The sequence below is a fragment of the Heterodontus francisci genome, chromosome 29 (genome assembly GCF_036365525.1).
Source record: "Heterodontus francisci isolate sHetFra1 chromosome 29, sHetFra1.hap1, whole genome shotgun sequence".
NCBI classification, from domain to species: domain Eukaryota; kingdom Metazoa; phylum Chordata; class Chondrichthyes; order Heterodontiformes; family Heterodontidae; genus Heterodontus; species Heterodontus francisci.
Window position 1 is genome coordinate 15,139,659 of NC_090399.1, and position 24,668 is coordinate 15,164,326.

Consider the following 24,668-nt stretch of genomic DNA (forward strand, 5'->3'; position numbering starts at 1 on the left):
GCCCATCCTTATGGGAGGATTTGTCTGCAGGATGGTGCTGAGCACCTGGCTGAATACATTTACACCTTAATTGCTCGGAGCACCCTTTCTTATACCCTTGCTACTGAGCAAAATGCTATGAAGACCGATTTACCCCAATCATTGCCTTGCTATAAATTTTCCTACTCTCAGACCAGCACGTTGACATTTCAATGCTGGTACCTGGCCAAAGCAAATGAAACACAATGGCCAAGGTGCCCAGCTATCCTACCAGGATTTTAAGGCACGATTGTTTTCTCTGGCCCTTTATCTGTGTCTCAGGCTCATCTTTTGATTCTCACATACAGGCTCTCAGCTTTCACATTCTGCTTGAATTCCTGTTGAAGTTCACTTTTTGACCATTTGGCCCCTTTTAAACATTTAGAGTCAATATAACATTTGATGGCTGAAAATTCAGGCCACATTTTCCCACCATGTCACATCTCTGCCGCTTGTGCCAAGGGCATCTCAAAAGCTATGTTAAAAATATGCGTAAACATCAACATACCACAACTAGTGAAACTCTAGTAAACAGTCAGTCAGACCACCTTAGTTAGTTCTCATTAATTAGCAAGGAAAACCAAAGTAGGGATTTCCCAGGATTCTCACAAGAGTGGAGTGTGATCGACAGATTAACACAAGAAAAGGCAAGTGCAGGAGACAGGGCTGAGAAACGCCATATAAACTGACATTTAATTGGGCGAATTCATGTACATTTTATTGGGTAAATCCATACTGTGACTTTAATTGTATCATCACCTTTGTGCAAGCCTAGGAATTCACAGTAAACATTGTGCCACTTGTAAATGCAAAAGAGGAAAAAAAACAAGGATTAAGGGAGTTTGGAGAATTATACAGTGACGGGGCTATATCTAGTTTCTCTCTGGGAGATTTGAGATCTAAATCCATTGTTTTCTTTACATTTACTCAAGACCTATGTGAGCCTGCTGCATTGTGCTTCCGTAAGCAGCCTTCCTTCTAAAATCAGATCGTAAGTTCCCCTTAAGCATCCAATAAGCAGCAACATAGGGACATTGAACAGTAGTAGGCCATTCATCCCCTCGAGCCTGTTCCACCATTCAATTAGATCATGGCTTATCTCTGCTGTAACCCTTAATAACCTGTCCTAACAAAAATCTATCAACCTCAGTTTTAAAATTTTCAATTCACCCAACCTCAATCGCTTTCTGGGGGAGGGTTCCCACCATCCTTTATATGAGGAACGGCTTTCTGACATCACCGCTAAAAAGCAAAGCTCTAATTTTAAGGTTATACCCACTTATTCTAGACTCACCCAGCAGGAGGATATAATGTCTTTCTATCTAGCTTACTAAATCCTTTAACCTTCCTGAGCACCTCGATTAGATCATCCCTTAATCTTCTACAGTAAATGAAATAAAAGTTTCGGCTATGCAACTTGTCCTCATAATTTAAACCTTTTGGTCCTGCTATCATTTTGGCGAATCTGAGCTGCACCCCCTCCAAGGCAAATATATCCTTTCTGAGGTATAGTGCCCAGAAATTAATCCAGTCCACCAGATGGGGTCTAACCATAGCTATGTATAGTAGTAATATAACTTGCACTCCTTTGTATTCCAGTCCCATTGAGATAAAGCCCAATATCTCTTTAGATTTTAAATTCGCTTTTGTACCTGTCTACCAATTTTTAATGAACTCTGTACCTGGACCCCCAAATCGCCCTGTTCACCCACATCTCCAAGCTTCTCAGCATTCAGAAAATATTCTATCTTTCTTAGGCATAATCTTCCCTAGATACGGGGAGGTGCCAGAGAATTGGAGAGTGGAAAATGTGACAACTTATTTAAAACAAAAGTGTTATGATATTCCTAGTAACTATAGTCTGGTACGTTTAATATCAGTGGTGGGTACTGTTTTTGAAATAATAATCAAGGAAAAAAATCTCAGCAAGCACTTGGAAAGGTTTGAGTTAATTAAGGAGAGCTAGCATGGATTTGGAAAAGGCAAATCGTGCTTGAAAAATCTAATTGAATGTTTTGATGGAGTAACAGAGAAAGTTGAAGAAGGGAATGCAATGGATGTTGTCTGTATGGATTTTAAGAACACGTTTGACAACGTTTGGCTGCTTAACAAAATTGAGGCTGATGGAATAGGAAGGTCAGTGTCAGCTTGAATAAAAAAATGGCTTAAGGACAGAAAACAGCCAGTCGTAGTAAATGGTTGTTTTTCAGAACGGAGGACAATAGCCAGTGGTCAGTGCAATTGCCACCGCCTTTTTGCTATATATAAACGACTTGGATATTGGAATAAGAGTAAAATTTCAACATTTATCGATGATACCAAACTTGGAAGTGTTGCAAACAGTGAGGATGACACCAATCGACTACAACAGGACATAGATAGGCCAGCAGAATGGGCAGAAAAGTAGCAGATGGAATTTAATATAGATAAGTTTGAGATGATGCATTTCGGCAGCAGGGATAGGGAGTGGCAATAGGGATTTAATGGCACAGTTCCAAAGAGCGTGCAGGGTCAGAGTGACCTCGGGGTTCATGTGCATAAATCGTTGAACCTGATAGGACATATTGAGAGAGCCATTAGCAAAGTGTAGGTGATCTTGGACTTTATAAATAGAGGTATTGAGTACAAAAGCAGGGAATTTATGCTGAAACTTTATAAAACTCTGGTTGGGCCACAACTAAAGTTTTGCATCCAGTTCTGATCACCATAATTTAGGAAGGATGTGAGGGTGCTAGAGGTTTACCAGAATAGTTCCAGGGATGAGGGTTGGAGAAGCTGAGGTTATTCTCCCTGGAGCAAAGAAGGTTGAGGGGAGATTTGATTTTGATGTACAAGATTATGACGGATTTAGGTAAGGTAGAGAAAAGTCATTCCCATTAACTGACTGAACAAGGACTAGGGAGATACAGATTTAAGGTGTTGGGCAAGAGAACAGGGACTGTGAGCAAGAACATTTTTATGCAGTTTGTGGTAATGACCTGGAACTTGCTGCCTACAAGGTTGGTGGAGATGATGAATGATTTCAAAAGAAAATTGGATGGACATTTTGGGGACATAAGGTTGCTGGGCTACGGGGATAGAGAGCGGGAATAGGACTGTCTGGATTGCTCTACAGAGAGACAACATGGACTCAATGGGACTGTAAGCACATGTATTATTTTATCTTTTAATTTACAATCACTTTTTAACCATGTAACTGTTCTTTTATTTCTTTTGTATTAAAGAATGTAGACTGGTTGTGGTGGAGTCCTGAGTGTGTGGAGTTTGTCTCATGGTGGCAACATGGAGCATTGAAGTACCCGGACCGAAGACATCTAATGAACTGTATTGTGGGCTTGAAAACGCAAGACAAGATGGTCAATTCTGATCATGACAGAGCCTTGTCAGAAGTAGCAAGATCTACAAAACTAATCAACCTTCAAAAATGCTAAACTTCAGGAAGAGATCCAGGCCTTGCTTGTTAAGAGCTTAAAAAAAGTCTCTCTGGACCAGGCTGAAGATTGATAACAGTGCTCGAGACAATGAAGCAGAGAAACTGTCTTTGTTATCTGAATCAGTGAGCCCTGAAACTCCTACATGAGGCCCAAGCGTGTAACCATGTACCTTGTTTTTCCAACAGCATAGTGAGGTAATTGTAGATCAATCGAAGAAGTTAAGAACATGTTTTACCTTCTATGGAACAGGGCCATAGCAAAAATAAAGGTATAAAGAAAGAGCCCACAGGAGCATCTTTGCTGCAGTGGTTAGGGTGGCATACTCGGCCATCCAGAAGTTGTGCACAGGAGATTCGTTGGCAGATTGACCACTGAGACAGACCTAGGCTCACAGGACTGCTGAGCAACTGGTATTATTGTGACTATGTACTATTGCTTAGTGGTGTAATCAAGGTGTACCACATCTAAGTGGAACAATATCCAAGTTGTTGTGTGCTATTGATACTCAGCATAAAGGCTAGAACGTTTAGACCAGCTAGAGGATCTTACAGACCGAATGGCCTTCTTCTGCACCGTAAATGACCCTATAACTCTATGCGACTTAATTCATCCCCTTTACCTGTATCCCTGGAATTTTATCCACATCTCAATGAAAAAGATTATTGGTGCTTATCCTTCACATTAGCAGTCGTCCTAATCCCGTTTGTCAGTCCTGCTCCCAAATACGGCATTCAGTTACATAAGGCAAGTAACAGAGGAGCATCTCAGTGCCTGAGGCATGTGAGTCTTGAGCCTGACCAGGCGTGTGAGTGACTGGGGTTAATCCGACACTAAAGTGTTAAATATGGAGAAGTTATTCCTTCAAGTGCATACCCAACAGATTTTTAAAATGCGATGAGTGTTTTTGCTTCTACTGCCTCTTCCAGTACTGAGTCCCAGACTCCTACCATCCTCTGGGTGAAAACAATACTCAACTCCCCTCTACTCCTCCCATCAATTGCATTAAATCTATGCTCCCTGGTTATTGATATCTCTGCTAAGAGAAATAGGTCCTTCTTATCCATTCTATCTAGACCCTTCATAATGTTATACACCTTCATTAATTCTCTCCTCAGCCTCTTGGGCCAATAAAGGAAAGTATCCTGTATGCCTTCCTAAACAGCTTATTTACCTGTCCTGTTAGCCTCAGGAATCAGTGGACATTCACTCTAAGGTCCTTCTGTTCACAAACCGAGGTAGAGAGAGAGTGATTGTTAGATTATATTGAAAGGAAAAATGCTAAATATAATCTTAATTTGATGTAAGATTCACAGACATCTAAGAAACAGGCATGGGGTGTGAAACATCGGGTTGAGAGGAAGAAATATAGATGGGGAGAGAAAGGGAGTAACAGGCATGTAGACAGTAGAGAGCTACTCTTGCTGGCAATCTCTCCCCATCTCTATATCTCTCCTTCTATTTTACTCATTCAATCCCTATTCTCCCTCTCTGTTATTCTCTCTCCATGTTATCTCTCCTTTTCTCACTATCTCTATCTCCCTCTGTACCCTTTCAATCCCTGTCTCTCCCTGTGTCATGCTGGGATTGTTCTCCTTGGAGCAAAGGAGATTGAGAGGAGATTTGAGAGAGGTGTACAGATTATGACAGGATGATAAGGTAGACAAAGAAAAGCTGTTTTCATGAGCTGCTGGTACAAGGACTAGAGGACTCAGATTTAAGGTTTTGGGTAAGAGATGCAGGGGATGTGAAGAAGAATTTTTTTACGCGGTAAGTGTCAGTGACCTGGAACTCATTGTCCATGAGGGTGATGGAAGTAGAGAAGATGAATGATTTCGAAAGGAGATTGGTTGGGCACATGAGGGAAATAAACTTGCAAGGTTACGGGGACAGAGAGGGGGAATGGGACTGACTGGATGGCTCTACAGAGAGCAGTCATGGACTCGATGGGCCGAATGGCCTCCTTCTGTCCCGTAATAACTCTTTGAATCTACGACTCCAAAGCGGAGGACTTTACATTTCCCACATTAAACTCCATCTGCCACAATTTTCCCCTCTCATTTAATCTATCAATGTCGCTTTGCAACGTTCTGTTCCTATTTACACTATTTACTTAGTATATTTACATATTGGGATAACATTTTCTCTGATGCGTTTACACAGTCCCTGTACACAGTGACCCAGAGGACCTCTTTTCCTACTTTGGTCAGTTTGTCAGGCTGGTAAAGCAAATAGTTTTGATAATGAGAATGAAGATGCAATTACCAAAGGTTTTCGAAGAGACACCGCCTCTACACATTGAAACACTTCTACAACTGGGGAATTAGGAACAGCAGCAGATTTGCACACATTTGTAACTAACATGTTGAACAATTATCGGCGGGGTAATAAAGAGCAAGACGATTGGTGTCCTGATACTGTTTCAGATTGCTTAGCGAGAGGGTAAAGGTATATCTAGAATCAAGGTTTTGAGGTCTTTCAGGCTTCTTCCCAGAGCTTCATTTGATAGTGGCGTACTCGGCATGATGTGTCTCATATTCAACTGTACTCGTCTTCGCCCCTTGCTTTTTGTTCACTTTGGCGTATTGCTGGGAAACTGCCTCATCACTGCCACGATTGGAATATACCTAAGAATTATAACAATCAGATTAAAATTAGATATAAAAGTTCCGAAGAAGGGTCCGAAACGTTAACTCTGCTTCTCTTTCCACAGATGCTGCCAGACCTGCTGAGTGGTTCCAGCATTTCTTGTTTTTGTTTAAAATTAGATATAATTCACAATGCATTTACTATAGATCAACGCCAATTTGCATGTTTGTAGAGTTCTTAAAGTAGAAAAAATGTTCCAAGGTATTTGAGTGATGTGTAATCAGAGAATAAAAAGACGCAGATTCAAGACTGGGCGTCGGAGAAACAGTCTGACAGCACAAGGAATGGTCCTGATTAGTAGTGGATGAATAGAGGTCTAAGTGGTATAGTGAAGTTTTCAGAGAGTCATAGTATGATAGAATTGTTACAGCACTGAAGGAGGCCATTCGGCCCATCGTGTCCGTGCTAGCTCCCTGCAAGCGCACTCACCTCGGCCCACACCCAGCATGTTTCCTGTCGCTCTGATTTGTTTCTCTTCAGATAAGTATCGAATTCCATTTTGAAAGACAACATTGAATGGGTCAACCGCACTCTCAGAAAGTGCATTTTTCCTCACGTTTACCCTCATGTTACCTTTGATTCTTTTGCCATTTAACTTAAATCGGTGTCATTTGATTCTCGATCCTTCTCTGTATACTCTATCCACACCCCACTATTAAATCTCCCCTCAACCTTCTGTCCTCCAGCTTCTCCAAACTATCCGTGCAACTGAAATCCCTCATCTCTGGAACCATTCTTGTAATTCTTTTCTGCACTCTTTCCAAAGCCTTCACCTCCTTCCCAAAGTGTAGCTCCTAGACTTGGACACAATGCTCGAGTTGAGGCTGAACCAATGTTTTTATAAAGGTGCATCATAACTTCATTGCTTTTGTATAAAGCCCCAGGATTCTATATGCTTTATTAACAACTTTCTCAACCTACCCTGCCACCTTCAACGATTTGTGTAAATATACCCACAGGTCCCTCTGCTCCTGCACCCCGTTTAGAATTGCACCCTCTATTTTACTTATTTAGATGCAGCGCTGAAGCAGGCCCTTCGGCCCACCGAGTCTGTGCCAACCAGCAACCACCCATTTATATTAATCCTACATTAACCCCATATTCTCGACCACATCCCCACCATTCTCCTCCCACCTACCTACACTAGGGGCAATTTACAATGGCCAATTTACCTATCAACCTGCAATTCTTTGGCTGTGGGAGGAAACCGGAGCACCAGGCGAAAACCCACGCAGACACAGGGAGAACTTGCAAACTCCGCACAGGCAGTACACAGAACTGAACCCAGGTCGCTGAAGCTGTGAGGCTGTAGTGCTAACCACTGCGCCACTGTGTTTTGCTTCCCCTTGTTCTTACTCCCAAATTGCACCTCTTCACACTTCCCTGCATTAAATTTCATCTCCCACATGACCGCCCATTTCACCAGCCTGTCCATGCCCTCTTGAAGTCTATCACTATCGTCCTCACAGTTTACAACACTTCCAAGTTTCGTGTCATCCGTAAATTTTGAAATTGTGCCCTGCACACCCAAGCCAAGCTCATTAATACAGATAAAGAAAAGCAGTGGTCCGAATATCAATCCCTGTGTAAACCCACTATATACAGTCCTCCAGTCCAATAAATGACCGTTTACCATGACTCGCTATTTCCTGTACTCAGCCAACTCCATCTCCATGCTGACACTGTCCTGTTTATCTTATGGACTTTTTAACGTTGCTGACTAGTCTGTTATGTGGCACTTTATCAACTGGCTTTTGTAAATCCATTTACACCACATCAACTTCATACCCGCATCAACCTTCTCTGTCACCTAATCAAAAAACTGAATTAAGTTAGTTTATCACGATTTGACCTTGACAAATCCGTGCTGGCGTTCCTTAGTTGATCAACATTTGTCGAAGTCACTGTTAATTTTGTCCCAGAATATAATTTCTAAAAGCTTTCCCAGCACCGAGGTTAAACTGACTGGGCTGCAGTTGCTGGACTTTTTCTTACCACTTTTTGAATTTGCAATTTGTCAGTCCTCTAATACCATCCATTTATCTGAGGAGGATTGGAAGATTATCGCCAGTGCCTCTACAATTTTCACCCTTACCTTCCTCAGTATCATAGGATGCATTTGATCAGTCCTGGTGATTATCTGCTTTAAGTACAGCCAAGCTTTCTAATTCCTTCTCTTGATCAATTTTTAACCCATTCTGTGTCTCAAATCCCTCTTATTTCGCTATGATTTGGGCAGTATCTTCTTGGTAAAAAATTAATACCTCAGCCCTGCCTTCTGCCTCCCTGTGCAAATCTTTTTTGTTCCCTAATCAGACCTACTCCTCTTTTTGCCACCCTTTTACTATCTATGTGCCAATAAAAGGCACTTGGGTTCCCTTTTATGTTAGTTGCCGGTCTCTTCTCATGCTCTCTCTTTGTTTCTCTTACTTGTGTTTTTTGTTTCACTTCCCCTCTGAACAATCTATATTCAGCCTGGTTCTCACTTCTATTATCCCCCTGACATCTGTCATACGCATCCTTTTCCTGTTTCATCGTACTCTCCATCTCTTTCATCATCCAGGGAGCTCTGGATTTGTTTCCCCTACCGTTCCACCTCATGGAAATGGACCTTGTCTGTACCTGAACTATCTCCCCTTTTAGGGCAGCCCTTTATTCTGTTACAGTTTTGCCTGACAATCTTTGATTCCAATTTTGGGCCAGATCCGCTCTCACCACATTGAAATTAGCTCTCCTCCAATTAATTATTTCTACTCTGGATTGCGCCGCGTCCTTTTTTATAGCCAACCTAAACCTTATGGTACTATGATTACTGTTTCCTAAATGTTCCCTTACTGACACTTGATCCACTTGACCCATTTCGGTTCCTTAGAAATCGATCTAGGAATATTGGACCAGAAACACACTGATCTAGAAGATGTTCCTGAATACACTCCAGAAACAATTCCCCCTCTCTGTACTTTACAGTATTGCTATCCCAGCCTATATTAGGATATTTGAAGCCCTCTATAATTACCCTCTATTGATTTTGCACCTCTCTGAAATTTCCTTGCATATTTGTTCCTTTATATCTTTCCCACTAGTTGGTGGCCTGTAGAATGTACTCCATAATGTAATGGTACATTTATTGTTTCTTATATCTAACCAAAGAGATCCTGTCATTGATCCCTCGAAGACATTCTCCTTAATCAATATTGCCACCCTTTTCCCTCCTTCCCTATACTTCGATAACACTTTTTATTCAGTACTTAGTCCTGTCCTTTTTGAGCCAGATCTCCGTTATCATCATGAAATTATATTCGCACTTGGCTATCTGCCCCTGACGCTCACCAACCTTATTTACCACATTGGGGTGACCAAACAGAGACTGCGTGACTGCTTTGCGGACACCGCCGCTCAGTCCGAAAGCGTGACCCAAGCTTCCAGTCGTTGGCCATTTCAACACACCCCTCTGCTCTCATGCTCACATCTCTGTCCTGGGATTGCTGCAGTGTTCCAGTGAACATCAACACAAGCCTGAGGAGCAGCATCTCATTTACTGATTAGCCACACTACAGCCTGCCGGACTGAACATTGAGTTCAACAATTTCAGAGCATGACGGGCCCCTCATTTTACTTTTACCTTCAGTTATTTTTTATTTTTTCTTAAATTTTTTGTGTTTATTTCATTTTAGTTTGCTCAGTTTGTTTCTACTGTGCCTACCCACTGTTTTTTCATATTTGTGCAAAAAGCTGTTCAGTTTTCAGTCCATTAACACCCTATCTGTACAAATGCTTTGTCTTTCATCACACCATTAACATATTGTTTGCCTTTGCTCCATGACCTTCGAGTCAGCTGTTCTGTGACCTTGTCCTATCAATACCTTCTCTTTTGTTATCTTTTGCCCCCCCCCCCCACTTCCGCTTTACTTGCTTAAAATCTTTTACATTTCTTATACCTGCCAGTTCTGAAGAAGGGTCACTGACCTGAAACGTTAACTCTGCTTCTCTCTCCACAGATGCTGCCAGACCTGCTGAGTTTTTTCCAGCACTTTCTGTTTTTATTTCAGATTTCCAGCATCCGCAGTATTTTGCTTTTTTTCTAATATAGACCTTATTGCATTCACTCTTACTTTGACCCCATCTAATGCCACGCTGTTTCTTACTCTATTGCTATGGGTGTCCCCCAATTCCTTGTGCGCCTTGTTTTTCCCTCTGTAATGTTACCTGCTGGTTCCTAAACCCCTCCCCAACAGCATTAGAAAACTGCCCCGAAAGGGCATTTTTTTGAATACATGGCTTCGGTGATGTCAGCAAAGAGAATCATACAGATGAAGAAGCAAGAGATGGATCCTTTAGAGACTCCTGGGCTAAGGGTTTTGGGTAGAAAGAGCAGCCGTTACTAGAGAGGTCCTGGTTAAAATTAAATGATTATGGTAGAGCCAAGTAAGAGCAGCCCCACGGAGGAATCCTGTGATAGTGGTGTCAACGTTTACAGGGAGGAGAAATGGTAGATCATTTCACAGTAGCAGAACGTGCCACTCGTAACTTTGGTCAGGGTCGTTTTTATGTCGTGGTAGAGGCAGAAAACTGATTTAAGGGGAGATGGGTTCAGATCAGGGAGGCGACAGCACGTTAAGGGCCTTGGTGAGGAAAGGATGGTTGAAGATAGGACATTAGCTCAAAAGGATAGAAAGATGCACCGCAGCAATTTGCCAAGGCTCCTTCCACAGCACCCCTAAACCCGCTAGCTTTATCACCTAGAAGAACAAGGACAGCATCTTCAAACTCCCCTCCAAGCTGTACATCATTCTGCCTTAGAAATATATCACCGGTCCTTCATCATTGCTGGCCCAAAACCCTACTTAACAGTAGTGTAGATGCACGTGTATACGGACTGCAGCGGTTCATGGATGCAGCTCAATATCACCTGCTCAAGGGCAATAAGGAGTGGGCAATAAATATTGACTTTGCCAGTGATGTCCACATCCTGTGAATGAATAAATAAAAAACACGATCTTGAGAGGGGGGTAATGGCAACCACTTTGAAAGGTAGGGTGACAGCGTCTGCTTAAATGCAACTATTTGAAATATTGGCTAAAAACAGTGTCAGGAAGGGACATTGGGTGATTAGTTTAGTAGGAATGGAGGTCAGGAAATCAGGACGTAGGTCTTATGGATGAGTTCAATTTAGAAGGGGTGTGGGGAAAAGGGCAGATAAAAGGTGTCAGTGCAATGATGAAGCGGGACTGAGGAAGATTTGGCTTAGCAGACAAGAGGCAGCACAGTTAGCACCACAGCCTCCAGCTCCAGCGACCCAGGGTCAGTTCTGGGTACTGCCTGTGCGAAGTTTGCAAGTTCTCCCGGTGACCACATGGATTTTCTCGGGGTACTCCAGTTTCCTCCCACATGCCAAGACTTGTGGGTTGATTGGTAAATTGCTCCTAGGAAAATTGAGGGAAAGTGGGGATGTGAGAGGAAAATGGGATTAAAGTAGGATTAGTATCAATGGGTGGTTGATGGTCAGCTTGGACTCGGTGGGCCGAAGGGCCTGTTTCAGTGCTATAGCTAACAAAGAACAATACAGCACAGGAACAGGCCATTCGGCCCTCCAGGCCTGCGCCGATCTTGATGCCTGCCTAAACTAGAGCCTTTTGCACTTCCGGGGACTGTATCCCTCTATTCCCATCCGATTCATGTATTTGTAAAGATGCCTCTTAAACGTCATTATCGTACCTGCTTCCACCACCTCCCCCGGCAGCAAGTTCCAGGCACTCACCACCCTCTGTGTAAAGAATTTGCCTCGCACATCCCCTCTAAACTTTGCCCCTCTCACCTTAAAACTATGTCCCCTAGTAACTGACTCCTCCACCCTGGGATAAAGCTTCTGACTATCCACTCTGTCCATGCCGCTTATACCTTTGTAAACCTCTATCATGTCACCCCTCTACCTCCGTCGTTCCAGTGAAAACAATCCGAGTTTATCCAACCTCTCCTCGTACCTACTGCCCTCCAGACCAGGCAACATCCTGGTAAACCTCCTCTGTACCCTCTCCAAAGCCTCCGCGTCCTTCTGGTAGTGTGGCGACCAGAATTGCATGCAATATTCTAAGTGTGGCCTAACTAAAGTTCTGTACAGCTGCAACATGACTTGCCAATTTTTATACTCTATGGCCCGAGCGATGAAAGCAAGCATGCCGCATGCCTTCTTGACTACCTTATCCACCTGCGTTGCCACTTTCAGTGACCTGTGGACCTGTATGCCCAGATCTCTCTGCCTGTCAATACGCCAAAGGGTTCTGCCATTTATTGCATACTTCCCACCTGCATGAGATCTTCCAAAATGCATTACCTCACATTTGTCTGAATTAAACTCCATCTGCCATTTCTCTGTCCAAGTCTCCAACCGATCTATATCCTGCTGTATCCTCTGACAATCCTCATCACGATCTGTAACTCCACCAACCTTTCTGTCGTCCGTAAACTTACTATTCAGACCAGCTACATTTTCCTCCAAATCATTTGTATATACTACAAAGAGCAAAGGTCCCAGCACTGATCTCTGCGGAACACTACTAGTCACAGCCCTCCATTCAGAAAAGAACCCTTCCACTGCTACCCTCTGTCTTCTATGACTGAACCAGTTCTGTATCCATCTTTCCAGCTCACCTCTGATCCCTTGTGACTTCAGCTTTTGCTGAAGTCCATATAGATAACATCCACTGCCCTTCCTTCAAGAATCATCTTTGTCACTTCCTCAAAACACTCAATCAAATTAGTGAGACACGACCTCCCCTTCACAAAACCATGCTGCCTCTTGCTAATAAGTTCATTTGTTTCCAAATGGGAGTAAATCCTGTCCCGAAGAATCCTCTCTAATAATTTCCCTACCACTGATGTAAGGATCACCGGCCTATAATTTCCTGGATTATCCTTACCACCCTTCTTAAACAAAGGAACATTGGCTGTTCTCCAGTCCTCTGGGACCTCACCTGTAGCCAATGAGGATGCAAAGATTTCTGTCAAGGCCCCAGCAATTTCTTCCCTTGCCTCCCTCAGTATTCTGGGGTAGATCCCATCAGGCCCTGGGGACTTAGCGACCTTAATGCTTTGCAAGACACCCAATACCTCCTCATTTTTGATGATGAGATGACTGAGACTATCTACACTCCCTTCCCTAGGCTCATCATCCACCAAGTCCTTCTCTTTTGTGAATACTGATGCAAAATACTCATTTAGTACCTCGCCCATTTCTTGTGGCTCCACACATAGATTCCCTTCTTTGTCCTTGAGCGGGCCAACCCTTTCCCTAGTTGCCCTCTTGCTCTTTATATATGTATAAAAAGCCTTGGGATTATCCTTAATCCTGTTTGCCAATGACTTTTCATGACCCCTTTTAACCGTCCTGACTCCTTACTTAAGTTCCTTTCTACTGTCTTTATATTCCTCAAGGGATTCGTCTGTTCCTAGCCTTCCAGCCCTTACGAATGCTTCCTTTTTCTTTTTGACTAGAGATCCAAGTCGTTGAATAAATAAGAGCAAAATATTGCTGGAAATCTGAAATAAAAATAGAAAATGCTGGAAATACTCAGCGGGTCTGGAGAGAGAAACAGAGTTAACGATTCAGGTCGCTGATCAGATGGTCGCTGTCTTTGGGAGGATGAATTGCATGAGTTCCTCGCACTTGTTAAAAATGAGAGCGTAGGTGGGGAAAGTTCCTTAAGGTAATAGAGAAAAGGAAACCACGGCTATTGTTACCATGCAGGGTAATCTTTGAACAGTGGGTGGTTTCTGTAAAGGAAAGCGGGCCCTGTAAGAGTTTAATGTGACAAGTCACATCTGGGAATACATGGCTAATCCGGTTTGTGCCACGTATCGTCATATTTGTCCTCCCTTGGATTTAAGGAAGCAAATATGGGGGTCATACCAAAGCGATCAAGTGAAATGAGAAATTGTGAAGTTTGTATTAGGAAAAAGGGCACCAAATGCAAATCGCCTTTTCAGATTAGTGTTTCAGAAAATTACCATGTCGATAACACTGCCAAAGTATGATGCATGAAGTTGTTTGTGATAAGAGAAAAGACACCTCATTAACGTATGTGTCCTTATATCACCATACTTAAATGATAAACGTAATCTTTATGTTCATTAGGATGACAGACGCTAACGTTATCCAGTAGGATATATTACCACAATAACAATCCAATGTGCCATCCAATATTTCCGGGTTAGCTGCAGAATAGCCTGCAAGGTGAATTTACCTCTACTCTGCTTGAACAACACCCCTTCACACAAAGTTCCGAAAAGGGACCCTTACTGTCCAAGTCTACTTATTTACTCTCGCACCTGATGTCCTCTGTGACTGAGATTGCCAATTCAATACTAAATTGTACTTTTTGGAGCGGTTTTGATGTTGTGGGTCAATGTCCATTAGGAAGCTGTGAACCCTTGCAGTCAACAGAGAGACAGGAGTCGTTTAGTCCATCAGTCTGGGCTATAGGTAAGTCCGGGTCATAATGTGGGCGCAGCACGTCTCCTTAAGCATTATTATCGATTTCATTACGTCTGGTTTCATTTTATAGGCACTTCCCTTATTTTGCTAAAACATTCGTAACAGGGAAAAACCTTCAGAAGCATATTTAGGATATTGAAAATAGGTAGAGAACACAGCAATCCCATCGTTGGAGATAATGATTGGCGAATTACTGCAGCCTCGTTGTTCATCGCAACCATCTATTATTGCACATACAAAACATCTCACCATCCAATAACTCTTACTTGTGACGTTGGCTGTGGATTAATTGTTGCTGTGAAAATGAGAGGAAGGGGAATGGGTCAGAATTATATAATGCAAGACACATTAGCATAAACACACACAGACAGACATATTCATATGTGTCAGTAGAACCTTGCGATCAAATGAATTTGAATAAAATAATTTGCAACAGTATTTTCATATTTAGCTTGTTTTGATTAACCAGCAATGATAATCAATGTAGAATACATCATGTGAAGGCAATTACAGCTCACGTACCATACATTGCGTTGGTCCCACTGTGATTTCTGTAATAAGAGAGATGATATTTGAATTTAAAAATTATGCACGTTAAATTCTGAACAATCATCAATTCAATAAGATTTGACATTTCCTGTACCTTTTTAGCCTCAGAATAACTGAAAGAAAATAAGGTAGACGTTAATATAATTGTTTTAAGGTAATTACTTGCCGATCCTTTCTCTTATTAAAATATCGTAAAACTGACCGTCAACAAACGCACCCACAACCGAATCGATAGGCCGTACAGTGAATCTGGTCACTATGTGCACGGACATTATAATGATATTTCCTCCGAATATTATTTCTAATGATGTCCTAAGTGTGTTCTAAAATAATTGTTCATACTATAAGTGTCTCTGATTGCACTAGTAACGCTGACAAACTCCAGAAATGCATTAACTGGATGACTCCTCATAGCGGCCAGAGCAATTGCCCCGCATTATAGCGAAAGCGTAATAGTTAAATAGGGACCAGCGTGTTTCACAGAGTTACAGACCTTTGTTTTGCCAGATCAGTCGACATGTGAGAATCATTATGGTCATGCCCAGCAACGTGAGCGCACCTCCCAATAGAAGTAGCAGGTTAATATCCCTGCTCTTTTCTCCCCGAATTCTGCCTGAAATAAGGAGTTGAGGTCAAAAAATTAATATGATAAGCTGAGGAAAAACGATTTTGTTTGCATCAAAAAAGAGCATGATTGTAAAAATACATCAATAAATCAAGTCTTGCATTTCTCTAGCACCTTTCACGGCCCAAGGAAGTCCTAAAGCACTTCACGGCCGGTGACGTTCTTTTGAAGTATAGCTACGGTTGTAATGTAGGAAACGCAGCAGCCAGTTTGCGCACAGCAAGATCCCACAAACAGCAATGTGATAATGAACAGATAATTGTTTTTAGTGGTGCCGATTGTAGGCTTAATATTGTCCAGGGCACCGACGATACCTCCCATGCACTTCGTCGAAACAGAGTCATGGGATCTTTTACATTCACTTAACAGGGCAGACATCAATTAGAGTCTTGGTTTAAGGTTTCATCCAAAAGCCGGCACCTCTGGCAGTGCAGCATTCCTCCATACTGCCCTTGGATATTTGGGCTCAAGCCTCTGGAGTGGGACCATAATAACCAAAATATCAAAATTGGAACAGATTAGTTCCAACCCTATTCCGCTACAATTCCCACATCAGCTTTAATAAGAGCATTATCTAGGTACTTCCCCCTACATTAAATTTCATGCTCACTCTGAAGTATTCAAGGATTCTGGTGTCACTGGCAGCTCCCAAATGACGATTGCTTAACGTTGAGACCAGGGGTAAGACTGGGCACTTGACGCAGCATCACAACCCAGCACAGCCTGCTGGACATTGGACATGGTCGGGGACGCGACACCGGTGGCATTGCATCGGTAGCGTGATACGCACACTTGCAGTTTTCGGTTCTATTGACTTCAATTGGACTTCAATCATATTGACTTCAATAAAATGGAATATTGTGTTGTATAACGGGCTGCAGATGGGATTCGGCATGTTTTGCATCAACGCCAAAGACCAATTTCACCTCCCCCATCACCCCCGCCCTAAATGTACACATAAATACAAACACATTCCATGGCATAACATATAAGATTTAAGAATGACCTGAAGGAGTTACTCTGAATGATTTCCCCATCCCTGGTGCCCAGATTCCTGCGGCCAATTGTCCTCTGGTTAGTTGCAGTCTGCAAATTGACGCTAGGATCTCCCTGGCCTGTAAAAATCGAGTACGGCTATAAAATTATAATACCTGTTTAATAAATGATTACTCTAGGATGCCACTTACGCCTCACTTCCAGTTTGGTGCCATTTCCATCTCTCACACCGGTTTCCATTAAGCTTACGCGACAGTAATAGGTGTCTGTATCTTTCTCAATCAAGTCGGAGATATTGATGAATATTCTGTTGTTGGTAAATGAATCACTGCCCGATTTTTCCAGCCGACCTTCATAAAATGGACTCTTGTCCAGTTTGTACCCATCCGGTTTACCCCGTGTCCAGTGAGCAGTGCCGATCAAGGTTACGTTTCCTTCAAAGTCCAGAGCACAGTTCAGTGTCACCGACTCCCCCTCATCTGCAGTTCGAAAGGGAGGGAACTGGAAAACGGTGACACTTATCTTTCCACCTGCTGAATGGAAACACTTTAACTTTAAAGGTGATAAGTAGTAAACGTCATTCCTCTCTAACGCTGTCTGACAATTGCCGTTGGTAAAGGTAATTATCATTTTACATTATACAGATATCGAGATGAAAAGTACAACAGCAGTCATTGGAAACGTCAAACACATTACACACAGGCAGGACGTGCTCTAGATATCTAGCAAATCAGTCAGGCTCTGAAGAGAAGGACAGGTTAGCGTTTGGTTGAGTTGCTCCGCCTTCTCGTCTGAACCAAGAGCTAAACTAATAAAATTCAAGTGTAGATCAATTACCTGTGATATTGAATTCTATGAAATTGATATTTTCATTATCCTCGTTCATTCAACCACTGTTTTCTAATTCCAGTTGTTTTCTACCAATGTGGGACAAAATAGAACTTGTTTTACATTTCGCCTTAGGCGTTCCTCACTTTACAAGGAACTACAGCAACATTTGTAAAATGGTGCGAATTTGAAAGAAGTTCTGTGATGAGATGCCGATATGTAAACACATAGTCAGCCACTTATTTGGTTCAGCCCGTGGTGTTATTGACTTCGCGTGAAATCTGACAAGTAAACAATGATATAATGTCGTAAATGTTGGTTCTATATTTTGGCAAGAGGAAGTTGTTACGCTAACGCTCCGTCCTTTATTTCAATTAAGGTGTTAACCTATTTATGTCGAACATGTGAACGTCTTCCCTAAGATTGACGAAAGATGCTGATATCATGTCAGCATGTGATCCGTCTCTTTACATTGTGCTTATTGCTGCAGCCACGTCTCATTCCACATGCGCAGAACATTGGGAGAATCTAGAACAAGGGGGCACGATATTAAAATTAGAGCGAGGCCGTTAAGGAGGCAAATCGGGAAGGTCTTTTTCACTGGTCATCTTTTAATTGCCAGTGGGATGATTTCCTCCGCTTTATCTGTGGTGACATTGTAAACAAATGCGTCGTGTGTTCCAATGTTTCTGACAAAAATTCTATAGTTTGATCAGAAATTTCAATGCCGAAAAAAATCTCACTATATTTGCGAAATCGGTACCCAGCTGAATGAGCGGAAATAATCCCCAGTGGCCATAAAAATGTACGTGGAAAATCCCAGAACACTGTGGGCGTAATTTTAGCTTTTGGCGATAGTGGGACACAACAGATATCAAATTCGCTGCCCATTATACACATCACATCCGTACACAAAATTAAAATAATAATAATGGTGTATTATTTCTTGTAGTTCATATTCCGATTCCGACTGATAAGATAATAGCGGAAATTTCCCTGCACGCCCAGTATGTCTAAGTTAATAAACTTAGACTTGAGATGCAGACAATGGGTGAGGTGGGCATCAGGACACAATCAGAGAACCCAGGAGCATTGCGAGTCATATAAAAAGGAAGACAGGGAACGAGTAAGACAAATGCACAGATGAACAGTGAGATACTGTAAGTAATCGGAGGAGATGCTGAGTAGTCGACGGGAGAATGTGGTTGAATATCAGAGCGTGGCATTGAGAAAGCAACAGCAGAAGAGAAACAAAAAGGCAAGAAGGACAGGGCTAGAAAAACATAAATGAGAAGAAGGGGACAAGCAGTGGGGCAGCTATAGGATTTAATACTGCTATATTGCTTTAATTTGGGATATGAACAACGCGCAAGAACTGCTTGTTCTGATACTGGGAAGAGACAATTATTTGCATGCAGTACAACTTTTTTTTCGCGGTGGGCCGAAGGTCCTGTTTCTACGCTGTACGACTCAATGGATTGGTAGAAAGAGCCTGGTGTCGCCAGAAAATTTTGTGGAACACATAAAGGAAAAGGCTCACAAGGGGATGTTCACTGATGATTACACAGTGTTCAATTCCATTGGAAATTCCTCAGATAATGAAGCAATCCATGCTGGCAGGCAGCAAGACCTGGACAACATCCAGGCTTGAGCTGACAATTGGCGAGTAAAAGAAGTGCCAGCGATGCTCACATCTCGGGAATGAATTAAAAACAAACGATTATGCGTTTATAAATGTAAAAAAAACGCTGAACTTGTATAGCTCCCCCATCACATCGTCGAATTGTATAAAATTGATTCATAATTACTTGTTTTGGAGTACAGCCACTGCTGTCATGAAATCAAATGCAGCAGTCAATTTATGTCAGGAACATCCCACAAATGGCTTAAACCGAATGAAGATTTTCGCCTGGAATTTCTGTTCACTCCATCTCCCGGCGTAACTTCGGCGGAAGATCGGGTAAAAGAAATAACAACCAATCTTCCACGCAAATTACGGCGGCGACCGAGAGAAAGTCTCGAACACACTGTAATCTCACTTAGAGGAGCCTGGTCAATTGCTTAACACAGTGATATCACTATTTCTTAGTTAATGCGCCAGCTTTCTGTAAGCTGCAGGGGGTAAAATTAACAGTTGATACCCATGAGCCTTTTTATGACTATTTCAAATAGTAAAATTATCAGTTAGAAGCTGAAAATGCTTTCTTAAAAGCAAGTCTAGTTTTTGCAAGATTTTAAAATTTAAACTAACGGTATTTTCTCGCCTATCGCCATTCTCCATAAGAGGCAACAACAAAAAAATCAATGAACTCACCCGTGCATATTGCAAAGAAAATCAACAGCATTGAAGTGGGCTGTTGACTTAATAGCATCTTCTGTGTATTTGTGAAGAGGTTGGAAGTAATAGAATCAATGGCGCCAGCAAAGTCAGCAAGGTGAGAACATTTAGCACCAACCCACACAGAGTGCGAATGGAATTATTTGCGGTTTCCAGTTGAGAACACAGGATACACCCACACTTCACTGCTGCACAGAATTAAAAGCTTTTAGTCTTTAGAGCAGATTTTTTTAACTTCACGAGTCATGTAAGAATGCAGCGTTGATGGAGTTTGATAAGCACACATCATAGGAAATATAGCACCGATAGTATCGATTAGCCATGCTGTCATTTGCGCGGTTTTATAATTAGACTGTAAGTTCCATGTCCCTAAATTGCATATTGCTCAATGATGATGGTTTTGAAGCTGAATGAAGGGGCGGAAAGACGCGACAGACGTGACCCAAAGTTTACATTCAGCTAATCATAAATCTGTGATTTCAGCGCCAATATTACCGAGGTAATGCTAATGATTTTCTATTGGGCCGAGCCACCGCCACGTGTCAACAATGAACATCTTGACAGAAACTCCAGCTCCTGTACAGGTTTGCAGTAATCGGGTAACTGTATCAGCCGTGGTTCAGGGGATCGCATTCTTGCCTCTAAATTGGGAGATTGTGAATTCAAGTTCAGCTGTAGCAGACTTAAGCACCAAAACAAAACTGATCTTACGAGAGCGCTGCACTGCCGGAGGTGCCGTCTTTCGGATTCGAAAATGCACAGAAGCGAAAGGTACCCCTTTAGGTGAACATGAGGGCCCTATGGCGCTGCTCTGAGCAAGTGGCGTTGTGCTCTGGCCGATATTTATCCTCAAACAAAAACAGATTATCTGGTCATTATCTCAATACTGTTTGCGGAATCCGACTGTGCTCAAATTGTATTTTCCTCCAGTGCAACAGCGGCTGCATTTCACAAAGTGCTTCATTGGCTGTAAAGCGCAGAGGCACATCGTGAGAGGCGTTATATAAATGCCAGTTTTTTTTATTTTAAACTGTCGATGACTTCGCCTGAAACCAAGAGACAGATGGAATCATGTTGGATGGCGCGATATGCTGTGCTTGAGTGCAAATCCGGTACTGATTATAGTCAGAGACAAATCAATATAAGCCATTCTTGGCCTTTTCTTTGCAGTTGCAGCCTATATACAGTGCAAAATCATTTATATTAGTTCTGCTTATTTATATTATCGGACGGATGGTTCACAAACATAATTCAGTTCTAAATTATTAATCCTCCATTCCCCAGTTTATATTTTTTTTCAGTAACGCACGCTTTCACATACAAAGCTACTAGTCAAATGCAGAATCACAAAATCACAAAATTGTTACAGTGCAGAAGGAGGCCATTCGGCCCATCGTGTCCACACCGGCTCTCCGACAGAGCAATTCACTCAGTTCCATTCCGCTCTCTTCTCCCCGTAACCCTGCAAATTCTTCCTTTTCATATAATTGTCTAACTCTCTTTTGAATGCTTCGATTGAACCTGCCTCCACCACACTCTCAGGCAGCGCATTCAAGAACTTAACTACTCAGCGTGAGTTTTGCCAAATGTCACTTTTGCTTCTCTTACCAAGTACTTTAAATATGTGCCCTCTCATTCTCAGTCCTTTCACGACTGGGAACTGTTTCTCTCTGTCTACTCTGTCCAGACTCTTCATGATTTTGAATTCCTCCATCAAATCACCTCTCAGCCTTTTCTTCTCCAAGGAAAACAATCCTAACTTCTCCAATCTATTTTCATAACTGAAATTCCTCATCCCTAGAACCATTCTTGTGAATCTTTTCTGCACTCTCTCCAATGCCTTCACATCTTTCCTAAACGCCCAGGACTGGATGCAATACTCCAGATGAGGCCAAGCGAGTGTCTTATACAAGTTCAACATGACTTCCTTGCTCTTGCATTCTATGCCCCAATTAATGAAGCCCAGGATACTGTATGCTTTATGAACCGCTCTCTCAATCTGTCCTACCACCTTCAATGACTTATGCACATATACACCCAGGCCCCCCTGCTCCTGCACCCCCTTTAGAATTGTAACTTTATTTTATATTGTCTGTCCGTGTTCTTCCTACCAAAATGAATCACCACTTTTTTCTCCATTGAATCTCATCTGCCTCCTGTCTGCCCATTCCACCGATTGTCTGTTTCCTTTTGATGTTCCACACTATTCTCCTCACAGTTCACAATGCTTTTAAGTTTCGTATCATCTTCATACTTTGAAATTGTGCCCTGTATACCAAGGTTTAGGTCATTAAAATATATCAGGAAAAGCAAAGGTCCCGACACTGACCCCTGAGGAGCTCCACTACAAACCTTCCTCTAGCCCTAATAACATCCATTAGCCACTATTCTTTGCTTCCTGTCACTCAGCCAATTACATATCCATGTTGCTATCATACCTTTTATTCCATGGGCTATAGGTTTGCTCACATGTCTGTTGTGTGGCGCTGTATCAAATGCCTTTTGAAAGTCCATGTACCACACATCAACGGCGTTACCCTCATCAACCCTCTCTGTTACCTTCTCAAAAAAACTTCAGCCAGTTAGGTAAACATTATTTTCTTTATTTGTTCCATGGAATGTGGGCATCACTGGCTAGGCCAGCATTTATTGCCCGTCCTTAATTGCCCGCGAGAAGATGGTGGTGAGATGCCTTCTTGAACTGCTGCAGTCCATTTGGTGTAGGTACAACTACAGTGCTGTTAGGAAGGGAGTTCTAGGATTTTGACTCAGTGACAGTGAAGGAACAGCAATATAGTACCAAGTCAGGATGGTGTGTGGCTTGGAGGGGAAACTGCAGGTGGTGGTGTTCCAATGCATTTCCTGCCCTTTTCCTTCTAGGTGGTACAGGTCACGGATTTGGAGTGTGCGGTCTAAGGAGCCTTGGTGCATTGCTGCAGTGCATCTTGTAGATGGTACACACTGCTGCTATTGTGCATCGGTGGTGGAGGGAGTGAATGTTTGTGCATGGTGTGCCAATCAAGTGGGCTGTTTTGTCCTGGGTGGTGTCAAGCTTCTGGAGTGTTGTTGGAGCTGCACCCATCCAGGCAAGTGGAGAGTATTCCATCACACTCCTGACTTGGGCCTTGTAGATGGTGGACAGGTTTTGAGGAGTCAGGAGGTGAGTCACAGGATTCCTAGCCTCTGACTTGCTCTTGTAGTCATGGTATTTATATGGCGACTCCAGTTCAATTTCTGCTCAGTGGTAACCCCTAGGATGTTGACAGTGGGGATTCAGCAATTGTAATACCGTTGAATATCAAGGGGAGATGGTTAGATTCTCTCTTGTTGGAGGTTCCCATTGCCTGGCACTGATGTGGTGCGAATGTTACTTGCCATTTATCAGCCTAAGCCTGGATATTTTCTAGGTCTTGCTGAATTCTTCCCCATCTGATCCCTTAGCACTAAGGCAGTCCCAGTCAATATTAGGGAAGTGAAAATCACCTACTATTACAACCCTATATTTCCTACACCTATCTTGATTTCCCTACACATATGCTCCTCCAATTCCCTCTGACTATTGGGGGGGCCTATAGTATAATCCCATCAAAGTGATCACCCCTTTCTTATTTCTAAGTTCTATCCCTATGGCCTCGCTGGACGTTCCCCCCAGGATATTCTCTCTAAGTACTGCCGTGATGTCCTCCCTAATCAATAGTGAACCCCCCCCACCCCTCCTGTCTTACCTACATCTCTGTCACGCTGGAAGCATTGGTACCGGGAGCATTGAGCTGCAAATCCTGCCCATCCCTCAACCACGTTTCCGTAATAGCTATAATATCACAATCCCATATACCGATCCATGCTCTGAGTTCATCTTACCTGTAAGGCTTTTTGCATTAAAGTAAATATAGTTTAGCCTGCCAGACCTTCCACACTCCTTGTCCTGCCCCTGCCCCTGCCTGGCCTGCCTACTGGACTTGCTTACTTTAACCTCTACATTTGTCTCAACTATCTCATCAGAGAGACTACTACTTTGGGTCCCACCCCCCACCCCCCCCTACCAGACTAGTTTAAACCCTCCCGAGTACTACTTGCAAACCTCCCCGCAAGGATATTGGTCCCCTTCCAGTTCAGATGCACCCTGTCCCTCTTGTGCAGGTCACCTCTGCACCAGAAGAAATCCCAATGATCCAAGTAGCTGTAGCCCTCCCGCCTACGCCAGCTCTTCAGCCACACATTCATTTGCCTTATCCTCCTATTCCTACCCTCACTAGCACGTGGCACAGGGAGTAATCCTGAGATTACAACCCAAGAGGTCCTGCTTTTTAACCTTCTGCCTAACTCCCTATATTTACTTTGCAGGACCTCATCTCTCTTCCTGCCTACGTCATTAATACCAATATGGACCACGACCTCTGGCTGCACACCCTCACCTTTCAGAATGTCCTGCAGCTGCTCCGAGACATCCTTGACCCTAGCACCAGGGAGGCAACATACCATCCTGGAGTCTCGTTTGCGGCCACAGAAACACCTATCTGCACCCCTTACGATAGAATCCCCAATCACTATAGCTCTTCCACCCCTTTTCCTCCCCTGCTGTGCCCTCCGTGGTGCCACGAACTTGGCTGTTGCTGCTTTCCCCTGGGAGGTCATCCCCCCCCTCCCCCCCTCCCCCCCCCCCCCCCCCCAACAGTATCGAAAGCGGTATATCTGTTTGAGAGGGGGATGGCCACAGGGGACTCCTGCATTACTTGCCTGCGC

General features: G+C 42.9%; 1 protein-coding gene across 5 annotated transcripts; it reads right to left on the reverse strand.

Moving 5' to 3' along the window:
• Positions 1–685: 685 nt before the first annotated feature.
• On the reverse strand, positions 686–19,989 carry LOC137346155 (natural cytotoxicity triggering receptor 3-like). Of its 5 annotated transcripts, none has more exons than XM_068009498.1 (8): positions 19,902–19,981; positions 17,597–17,676; positions 16,951–17,289; positions 15,632–15,751; positions 15,233–15,251; positions 15,112–15,140; positions 14,856–14,884; positions 686–6,076 (listed from the first exon to the last, which is right to left on the reverse strand). In XM_068009498.1, the coding sequence occupies exons 2-8, from the start codon at positions 17,643–17,645 to the stop codon at positions 5,948–5,950; spliced, it is 714 nt and encodes a 237-aa protein (XP_067865599.1). In that variant the 5' UTR covers positions 17,646–17,676; positions 19,902–19,981; the 3' UTR covers positions 686–5,947. The 5 variants fall into 5 exon arrangements, with proteins under 5 accessions (XP_067865599.1, XP_067865597.1, XP_067865598.1 ...); XM_068009496.1 differs by having other exon boundaries at positions 16,951–17,292; XM_068009497.1 differs by having other exon boundaries at positions 16,951–17,292; positions 17,597–17,868; positions 19,902–19,949.
• Positions 19,990–24,668: the final 4,679 nt, after the last annotated feature.

Coding starts and splice junctions, on each gene's coding strand:
- LOC137346155 (XM_068009495.1), bottom strand. CDS start 19,959: ATGCTATTAAGTCAACAGCCCACTTCAATGCTGTTGATTTTCTTTGCA. Junction 14,885..15,111: donor TGGGACCAACGCAATGTATG/GTACGTGAGCTG, acceptor TCATTTTCACAG/CAACAATTAATCCACAGCCA. Junction 6,077..14,855: donor ATCCACAGCCAACGTCACAA/GTAAGAGTTATT, acceptor TATAATTCTTAG/GTATATTCCAATCGTGGCAG.